The sequence below is a fragment of the Pyxicephalus adspersus genome, chromosome 2 (genome assembly GCF_032062135.1).
Source record: "Pyxicephalus adspersus chromosome 2, UCB_Pads_2.0, whole genome shotgun sequence".
Taxonomy (NCBI): Eukaryota; Metazoa; Chordata; class Amphibia; order Anura; family Pyxicephalidae; genus Pyxicephalus; species Pyxicephalus adspersus.
The window spans coordinates 139,011,898-139,022,672 of record NC_092859.1 but is presented as its reverse complement, the minus strand read 5'-3'; the positions used below and the strand labels follow the sequence as shown (position 1 = coordinate 139,022,672).

The window sequence follows — 10,775 nt, the reverse complement described above, 5'->3', positions numbered from 1 at the left end:
CTGTAGATCTTCTGCTGTGCACTACAAAGGGACAAAAAACAAACACCCATTCAAACCCCTTTCTCACTTCCATCCTCCTCCTTTGTCACTATCTGTATCTGTTACTTGCAACTCCTATTTATTGTACAGCGCTGCATAATATCTTGCCGCTATATAAAATCATGATAAATAATAAAAATACACAAAAAAAAAAAAACTGTAATGAAAAGCATGCAGTTCTTACAACAAAACCCAGACGGGACGGATGGAGGTTAGAACGAATTCTGAATTCCATACTCACAGCAATAACTCTATAGCCCCAGGCAGTCAGTGCCAGAATTTGGTGGAAGAAAACATCTGCAGTTCCACTGACTGGTGGAAGGAATATAATGGGGCAGCGTACACTACGAGGGCCTGCGTCATACAGGGACCACACTTTACTGTCATCGTCATCCACAATTATCTGAAAGAAAAAAAATGAAACTTTTAAATCTGTAAAATACCATCAGACTAATTTCATCTCATTATACCAACTCTTCACAGTGGACTCCTAGGAATGAAGCAAAACTTATGTATAAAGAACAGAGAGACCAAAGTGAGTGAATGTGTTGTCCGCTTTCCTTTAGGAGCACTGAGGTGCACAATTTTATACATTTAGCGATGATAAGAAAGTGAGGCCTTGCAATGCTGCAATCAAAAGCATAAACAATGTTCAGTGAGAGAAGATAATCACAGAAAGCACTAATTAGGTTTTCAAGTATACTGAAACTACATGAAGACACCTAAAAGCTTTTCAAGGCTGGAGAGGATAGACTTTCATCAGTGGTGCTGAGCCATCCAGAAAAACTTCAATGGATCTGGATTAGGATTGAAAACATTTGCTAGCAAATGATGTAAGAAATCTATTGAGGGTTTGCTGGATCACCCAGCTTCACTGATGTATCCTCTCCAGCCTTGGAGAGCTTTATCAAATCATATCTATTACCCCCACCAGCAGACTTCTTTCCCACCCTGGGTTTACACCTATTGGAACCCCATGGCTGCAATTCCTTATTCCCATGCCTGTATTTCCCCCCATTCCTATCCCATGTACAATTCTACCATGCTCTCTCCATCACCCCATGACTGCAGGAAGTGCAATCCACTCGTGACATCCAAAGCCTCTCATCCTTCTGTTGTTTCTCTTCCCTCAGACTTCTCACTTGACAATGAATCAGCATTCCATACTGCTAATTCACTCACGAACAGTCATGTTTCCAGCTATACCAGGTATTAGAAGTGTGTGAATCACAAGACTGGCTGAATAGTGCTTTTCATTCAGGATACACACTGGTTTCATACTCATATGGGTAACATAGGGAAGAGATTATAAGATTCCTCAACTGTTCTGGAAGTTGCAGAGATTGTAAAAAGATGCATTATTATATAAGCTGAACACCAAGCAGATAAAAAAATGCAAATAAATGGAGCTCTGTAATCATTATAAATCATTATCTGTTAGAAGGGGTTGTGGTATGTAGCAGGTCTGTGTAAATCTCATAAATGTATTGACAGATTCATTGGTAAAACAAATCTCATACAAGTTTTTATTCCTCATTTTGCCTGAAGTTCAGCTGTAAAGCTTTTTAGGAGAAATGATATACATTGTAAAATCAATTCAGCAATAGGTTCATGTCCTAGTTGTGATTCTAGGTACAACGTAACTATTTTTTTTGCCATTACAGAAACGGCAACAATTTTGATCTGTTTAGATTAGCAGTACATAATCGGTGAATAAAAACTTTGCACCAGTCTGTCCAGCTAGAAGATTTCTCCTTTATATTTCCAGTATAGTTGCACAAAGGCCAACAAGAGCACGGGGGTCCATTAGGAAGTATGGTGGGCTGTAAGATGGGTTTGTATTTGACCTTCTGTGGATGACCATCACTTGCAGTCACATATTGCTGGTAGTATGTGCGATTATAAAGGACAGAGACTTGTCAGACTGTAAATGTCAATCAAAGGTCCTGATTGTTCCTCTGCACACAAAGCCCCCAACTAAACTGCAGCTAACACACTGAATAGTGAAGTCATGTACATATTAAAAGTTTCTGTATCTAAGAAGACATTGGATATAATTAATTTTGTAATTTTTAGCATCTTCTAGCTACAGGATACCCACAGAACCAAAATTGGGTGCCTGTAAAGCACTGGCTCAAACTGCTTTCTTCTTTGCATCTGTTGCATGTGTATGTATTGTGTGTCTATGTGTATACAATAGACCCGATTTGTTAAAGCTCTTCAAGACTGGACAAGATAGAGCCTATCATTGTTTAACCTAGGTGATACAAAAAACTTATGATGAGATTCCTAAATAAACATTTACTATTAGCTGGCAAATGTTTTCAATCCTGGATCAGATCTATTTAAAGTTTGCTGGATCACCCATGATAATGTTATCTTCTATTCAGTCTTGGAGAGCTTTAATAAATCAGGCCCAGTGTGTAAATGTGAAATCAGTGCTTCTATGTATTTGTAGAGGCATAGTGCTGCTATTATTATATGCAGTATTTATGCAGCGCTTCACATAGTCATGTCACTAGCTGGCCCTCAAAGAGGCTCCCAATCTAATGTCCCTACCATAGTCATATGTCATTAACATAGTCTAAGGTCAATTTGGAGGGGAAGCCAATTACCCTAAGTGCATGATTTGGAATGTGGGAGGATACCATAGTACCTGGAAGAAAACCATGCAAACACGGGGAAGACCAGCAAACTCCATGCAGATGGTGCCCTGGCAGAGATTCAAACCTGGGACCCAGCGCTGCAAAGGCCAGAGTGCTAACCACTGAGCCACTGTGCTGCCCATTACACACACTTGACCCTTGACAATGTGCACAACGTATTATTACTCTCTTCGGGGTATCAGAAAAATTTGACCCACCATGTCCTTGAAGTCTTTTCATATAATTTTAATCAAAGAACACTGCTTTATTTTTTAAAGTAGCACATTCTGTGAAAGGAGAATTCGGTTGTCTTTTCCTGTAATGAATGACTATAAAACTCAGGTTAATGATTAAATAGGGAATCTCAGGCTTGGTCAATGTAAACAGGGAGCCTGGTAGAGACGAGCTCTTGTATACATTGTCTTTTCTGAAACAAAGCATCTCATTTAACTATTCCTATAGCGTTCAGGATTTTGAAGCTCTCTGTAATTTTCACTAATTACTATTATGTGCAGAATGCCAATTGTGATATATTTCTAGCAATAGTGCCAAATCTACACTGATGGTATTTTTAAATGAATGAAAGTAGGAAGAGTACCACTGAGGAGAAAAAATGAAGACTCCAGGTAGGTCTAAGTCATGCCAAGCCTATTTGAACAAAATGTTTTGAGAAAAGGGAAGGAGGAGAATAGGAAAGAAGGCTTTTTGAGGCACTAGATATTAACATTAAAATTCATAAATTTTATTAACTACTGAAAATATTAACTGATAAAACATTATAAAATCAAATTATGACATCATCCATAATCCAAAGTTTTTTTTAAATGCTTATAAATCCCATATGGCCTTTAAATGCGTTCAAACTAAACATGGAATCCTTCTAATACAAAACAAAAATAAATTATTTGTTACAGATAAGCCAAACATCATAAAATTAATCAAATTGTATTAAACAAGCACGGCATAAATATCTCAGCACAGCCGTACATCTGCTCATTATGCAGCAATGGGCCTGATTTATTAAATCTCTACAAGGTAGGAGAGGATACACTTTCATCAGTGAAGCTGAGTGATCCAGAAAACCAGCAATGGATTTATTCAAAGTCATTTGCTAGCAAATGTCTTGAATCCTGGACCAGATCCATTCCAGGTTTGTTGGATCACCCAGCTTCACTGATGAAAGTGTATTCTCTCCAGTCTTGGAGAGCTTTAATAAATCAGTTCCAATGTGTCTGAAAAAGTGCAAATGTACTGGCTACTCCTTTCTTCCTTCTATTTAAACAACAAAGGTCAATAAACTCGGATTTTTGTCCACACATCAGATAAGTGCACTGGGGCGCTGTAAGCATTGAATGTATTTACAAAAAGGTTAATAATTTCATTGAAATTGGGTTCAGTTGTATGATCATTGTCGATAAAACTATGCTTAAGGGAGTTTCAAAATCAAGCGATGACATCTTATCAAAGCACTTGTGACATGTGCACATGTGATATCAAAGCACATGTGATCAGGGACATTTCCAACTCAGACTAAATTATATGTATTTTCTATTATAATTTTTTCCATTTCTCCTTGTTCCTGGTACCAGTGTCATCTCACTCAGAGGCAAGCACACATTTTAGAACCAAGAAATTATAACAAGCTCACTGCAGGACATTTTTAAACCATAAGTAGCTATGACACTTTAGGTTGTCAAAGACCCGGGCAACTTCTATACAAGGATTGTACTACACATTCTAAAAAGTAAGAAAGTTTAGTTTGTTGCAAGGTGCAGCACCAAAGCTTCTAACCCAATATATTACATGGGAAATAAATGGACCTCCAGGGAGATCCAGAAATCCTGTTGGTTTATAACATCTGTGTTGTAACACAAATAGGATCAGTACACTGCAACTGAATATTTTACTTTCTGGTAATAGAAGATTTCAGCCCAATAAATATCATTAAAGTGACACACAGAGATGAGAAGTTGCAATCAGATATGAAGTCTCATGATAATAGTGATAGTGATAATGTGGGGCTAAATATGCACACAGAATTATCAGTACTATGTGTTTCAGAACAAAGCATCCAATGCTGGAACTATAATTCAGTATCACGGGAGAGACGAAAGATGGCGGTGCCTACTCACCTGTCCCCATTACATCACAGCCACCACAGGCTTTATATCTTTCGGGAAGCCAGCACCTCTCCTTGGATGTTTTAAAAAGTTTTTTAATTTTTTTATTTTAAAGACAGTGATCAGTTGGGTAAGTTTATGTTACTGCAGAAGGGACATCGCCTGTCCATTCTGCAATAAAGAACCCGCCTGCTCACAATTTTTACCTTTAGTTCCCCTTAAACATCTCTGCTAAACCTAAACAAGGTAAAACTAATTCCTGGCAAAACCAAATGACTGAAATATATCACCTATAGGTCTTCATAGATTCTGCTAAACTTTGATGCAACAGGAGAGAAGGAAATCTGCACTGATCATTCGATCTATAATGAAACAGATTTTATAAATGGGGGGTGATAACAATTCTCAGATATATTCCTATAACAGTCATGTAGTAAACAGCCACAGCTAAACAGAATAATTCATGAGCTTATTTTGATAAATCCCATCAACAAAAGTGAATTTTGCACTATGCTTGCAAGCTGCCTAAAAACATAGATAAGTTATCACAAAGTAATATTCCAGATCCTTTTTAGGATTGATCAATGCTTACATGGACGCAGTAAGAAACACAAGATTTCCATTACTCACCCTCTTTAGTGGGACCGTGCTTCGAAACCAGTTGTAGTCGGGGGAGATTTTGATGGCTCCCATGTTTCGGAGAAAAGAAAGCTTGACAGATCTGTGGGGTGGAGAGGCAGCATGTGATGAGTCAGTCTCAGGACATACGGCAATCACACACACACACACACACACACACACACACACACACACACACACACACACAAAGGCCGCCTTTCTCCTATATCCTGGTTACATCTCCCTTATCTGCCTTACAGGCCATATGAGCAAGAAACAATAATTACAAGTGGTAAAATAGAATAAAGGGCAAAAAAAGTTACAAAGGGATGAAGACGATTTATTTGTGGACCAGTTACCGCCTACCAGGCACTCAGTGGTCTTTGCTGGAAGTTTTGGAAGGTGCTTACATGTGTTTATTAAATGCTGGAACACATAATGGAAAGGTTTTCTAGTGCTGCATTTGAGGAATAGGAAGCAGAAATATATCTTTTTGTCCTCCTGCTTCTAAAATGACTTTCTAAATTAACTCCCATACAAGTCTACAGAAGTGGCTGATAAGCACCCTTTACTAGGGTAAACAATGCCTTCATGTAAGGTATTTAAAAAAAAAAAAATAAATAAATAAAGGGGTAAAGCCCCTCCAATTCTATCTTTACTGCTGCGGTGGTAAAGACATGATGGGAGCACAGAGCCTCCTAAGAGATCTACATCACGTATGCCAGGAGGTGCTCCTTTTGGGGTGTAAGCAGTGAGATTGGACTCCCCCCCCCCCCCCCCCGATTTAGAGCAGGATATGTCATCCAATCTTGTGCCTGCGTTGTTCGAGATAAGGTGATGTAGCAAGAAAAAGAAAGAAAATGGAGGAAGATGGCGGCACCTGGCGCTGGCTCAAAGGCAGATCCCAGCATGGCACATGACCTAAACAAGTACAGCGTCAAAGAAATCAAGCGCTCTCCTTAAATAAAGGGGAGTATGATTTTTTTTTTTTATTTTGGTTAATTCCGTTCATACATTGGTTATTTTAAAGCCAGCACAGCTTTTGGGGGTGGGCAAGCTCCTAGATGGTGCCAACTGCTGAAAGTGGCAAAGGAATACCTGTCCTCATCATCCGTCTAAAATTAACGTAGGAAATAAAAATATTAATAGCTGAGGGACTACCTCTCATTTCCTGTTGTGTCTTTAGTTCAGGAAAGTCTTTCTAATAGAGTACAAACAGCTTAACCTTTTTTGGGTTTTAGCCCTAGTTTTGGTTACAAACCAAAGAAAGATAACTTTACAATTTATCTCCAAATAACTGCAGGCCGATCATTACAACACGTCAGAACAGATGGCAGCCTACTAGAACCACAACAGGAAGCTAAATGAAGAAGTAATGAAGCTTGAATACCCCGCTACAACTTCAGTGTTTAGCAACTATTAGAAGACACAGAATGAGCAGAACTTGGTAATACCGGGCCCCGGCTACCCAACACACAGAGGGACCCTTTAAATAAAATACATAAACCAGAACACTGTGCAGGATGAATTGATGCCTCAGGGGAAGTACAGCTCATTATGTGCTGGTATTTAGGAACACCAATCCTCCAATACAGAGATCATCCAAGAAACTTTTTTTCCTTCTTTTTGGTTTTGATCTACAATAGGACCAAAAAAAGTTAAAATAAGTCTAACATGTGACACTATAGCCACAGAAACTACAGGTGTGCGCAGGTTTAGACTGGGGATCTGGGGCCCACAAGAATACATTGCTTTCCTGGCACAGAAAGAGGGGCAGAAAACTGTCCTGTGATCTGCTATAGGGAACAAAAGAAAAACTAATTTTGAGGCCAGATCACTGGGACCCCACTAGAGGTTTTTTTTTTTTTTTTTTCACTGAGCCGGTACAACCCTGTGTACCATTTTAGTAATCTTTTCTAAAACACCATCACCCTTTCCAATTGGATTACTGAGCTTTGGGACACAGCTGCCTACTTCTCTGAGGTTTGCGGAAATATTTTTGGAGCTGGCAGGGTGCACACAAGGTACCAATTATCTCAGTCTCCATATACGACCCCATTAAGGTCAAGAGGTACCCAGTGTGTAAATGCAGGCACAGAAAAAAGTGTGAAACATTTTTATTTCAACTGGCTGTAAACACCCAAGGAGCTTGAGGTTATCTGGGAAAAAAAACAAAACAAAAAGAAAAAAAAAAAAACGACATGACTTTTATATTTGAGTATATATGAAAATTCTGTTAATTACTGTACACGAGGTACAGTAATCAACAGAATTTTCAAAAAAAAAAAAGTAATGTGTATATATATTTACATACACACAGTGTAATGTTTAAAGTTTTTTTAAAACGTAAAAAAAGAAATAAAATCACATGGCCATAGATTGTTTTATATCTCCCGTTCATTTTTACAAGTTCACTTTTCTATTTTGAGTTAGTTACCATGTTTCCCCGATTTTAGGACATCCCCATTAAGTAAGCCACCCCCGATTTTTAAAAAAAATAAAAAAAATAAGACACTCACCCGTTTATAAGACAGCTCCAGATATCTGATCCTGCGTGTGTGTCCTTTATGCTGGCTGCAGCGTGTGTGTCTTTGATGCTGGCTGCAGGGCGTGTCTATTCCTGAGCCAAACTGAAAGTAAAAAGCCTGCACACGTGCCCCCGCGATTCTGAACAAGGAAGCAAGCTGCTGATCCCTGCCCTAACGGAGATCCCTGCACTTAATTACGGGTAAGTGATCAGAAGGGGACAATGGAGTCAATGAAATAGAGTGATCAGAAGGGGACAATCATTTCATAGTGATCAGAAGGGGACAATCATTGCATAGAGTGATCAGAAGGGGACAATCAATGGCATAGAGTGATCAGAAGGGGACAATCAATGGCATAGAGTGATCAGAAGGGGACAATCAATGGCATAGAGTGATCAGAAGGGGACAATCAATGGAACATGAGTGATCATGAGTGACTTTCAACAATAAATGTGTACTGTAGTCTTCTTCATGGAAAAAGAAGACATCCCCTGAAAATAAGACCCAGGGCATATTTTGGCATTTCAAAAAATATAAGAGAGTGCCTTATAATCGAGGAAACGGTATGATGGGTCAATCTTAAATGATCTTTTGTGCTTTACCTTTGGCCACCAGCAGATGGCACTGTGTCCTCATGCAAAACATTTAACAAACACCAGTAATAGTCAGAAAGCGTTTGTTATATGCTTTCTATGAAGGCACAGTGACCTCTAGTGGTGTGACCCAAGAATAAACCAAACATTTTTTTCTAATTGCGTTTTCAGGTTTAAAAAATTGTTTATATTTGAGTATATATGAATTTATTTTTAAAATGTGCATAGGGCAGGCTACAAGTTGCTTCAACCTGTGGCAGCCCTATTAAGAATACATAGGGGCAGCAACGAGCGGTTAAGTAGTACTCACAGCTACTCGATATCAAATCTGCAATTGCTGGTTCATTAAGCTGCTGCTAGGAAGCGGGACTGCACTACGAGTGACCAAGTGGCTGGCAAAGTGTGAATTAGCCAATGCCATTCCTCCTGATATCCCATCTCCCAGAATAGGGGGGCGCTTGGTTCTTCCCATTCTCATCTCACAGATTTCTAGCCGTCCCTGGATAGCAGCAATGAATACTCTGAAAATCAACTTTACTATAAAATAAAAGACAAAGTGAGGTGTGATCTCTGCACAAGGTATGGGTATCACATCACCCACTAAGGAACATTGTAACATCTGTGCTGGAAATCAATGCCAGCTGGTACCATAGAGGCACCGCACTGCCCATCAGATGAACAATGCTGGTGCGTACAGAACCCCAATTCACCCATATGGCCATTACCAGTCCCCATTCATCTTCAAAGTGAATACCTATTTACCCTTTTGGCAATTCCCAATGCCCATTTACCTTTATGGTGAATCCCCATACACCTCCATGGTGATGCCCAATTAATATTAAACAGTATTTATAAAGCGCCAACATATTACACAGCACTGTACATTAAATAGGGGTTGCAAATGACAGACAGATACAATGACACTGGAGGAGGGGAGGACCCTGACCAGAAGAGCTTACAATCAAAACCCAATCCCTATTCACCCCTATGAACCTGCATGGCGATGCCCAACCCCATTCACCTTTATAGCTTTACTAGATGAGCGCCCTCTACAGCTTTAATAAATGAACTGCAGCACATGCTATTACAGTGCAGCTGAACACTCCTTGCTCCCCCATACGTATCAGGACTACAGAACCCCTCCCTCTCCTATTCTATATTACACTGGGATGGGGGGGGGGGTTCTGTTGTCCTCACAGATAAAGGAGGGCAATGTAAAGGTTTCGAGGCAGCACAGGGAGTTATCCTATTATCCTACAAGCTTTCTGGCAAGAACAACATTTTTTTTTAATAACACACAAGATATATTTGATATTATATAAAGATATATTACATACAAGATAGATTTAATAACAATTTAATAACATATAGGTTATATATTTTTAATGCCCCCCCACCCCAATAATTTACAATTTCAGGGGGGTCCTGGGGTTCCAGACCACCCCAGTGGTCCCTGGCACATTGTTGTGGATTATGAAATGATTGTCTGATATCCGAGGCCTGGCAATGAGAGGAACAAATAAACCAGGAAATAGCAGATTGGTGAATGATTCGCTGCAGACACCACACAATGTGAAAGTGATGTATATTCTGCCAGGGACTGGCACCGGACCTGTGCTCACAACACATTGCACACAGCCCAGTGTCAGACATGCGCAGCCTCCATCACACACATTCGCCTAGCGCACACATTACCTCCCCCGTACAGCACTGCACACTCCAGGTGTCCCGGTCTGCTCTGACCAACGCCGCCCCCTCTCTTCCCTCCAGCACTGTTGATACAGGGCCTGAGGAGCCGTCGTGACGTCACTATCATATGACACGCCTGAGGAGTGGGAGGAGCGTCGTCACCGTCATGTGATGCAGCTTTCCGTCTTGGCAACTGTGTTTCTAACGTTGTTATAGAAACCAGAATTCCGTTCACTTCCTGTACAGTAATATGGTGGGCTTGTGTACAGGTGGTACCTCATGATCACGTGTTGTGCAAACCCTGCCATGGCTCCCCACTTCTAGAATTTGGGGTTCAAATGGTGTGAATACAATATTGGCCCACAATAATTCTAATTTAAATCAGTAATACTTCTTAACAATAAAGGAATATTTTTAAAATAAAAGCTTTTTTTACACTTGACTTTCTCTACACAGAATTCAGAAAGTGTAAAAGTCAATACTAAAGCTATTTCTGTATCTATTTGGAAAGGCTACAAAACGCCCCATACTAGATTGTAAGCT

The 10,775-nt window shown here is 39.8% G+C and overlaps 1 protein-coding gene across 1 annotated transcript in view; it reads right to left on the bottom strand.

The window, feature by feature from the left end:
* Positions 1–10,367, bottom strand: part of SPG21 (SPG21 abhydrolase domain containing, maspardin) — a 21,747-nt gene extending 11,380 nt beyond the window's left edge. Inside the window, exons 1-3 of the mRNA XM_072402642.1 lie at positions 10,239–10,367; positions 5,435–5,525; positions 281–442 (exon numbers count right to left, since the gene is read on the bottom strand). Of these exons, the coding sequence (XP_072258743.1) occupies positions 281–442; positions 5,435–5,497 (225 nt within the window). The 5' untranslated portion in view covers positions 5,498–5,525; positions 10,239–10,367. The remainder of the gene's footprint in view (positions 1–280; positions 443–5,434; positions 5,526–10,238) is intronic.
* Between the last annotated feature and the right edge of the window lie 408 nt (positions 10,368–10,775).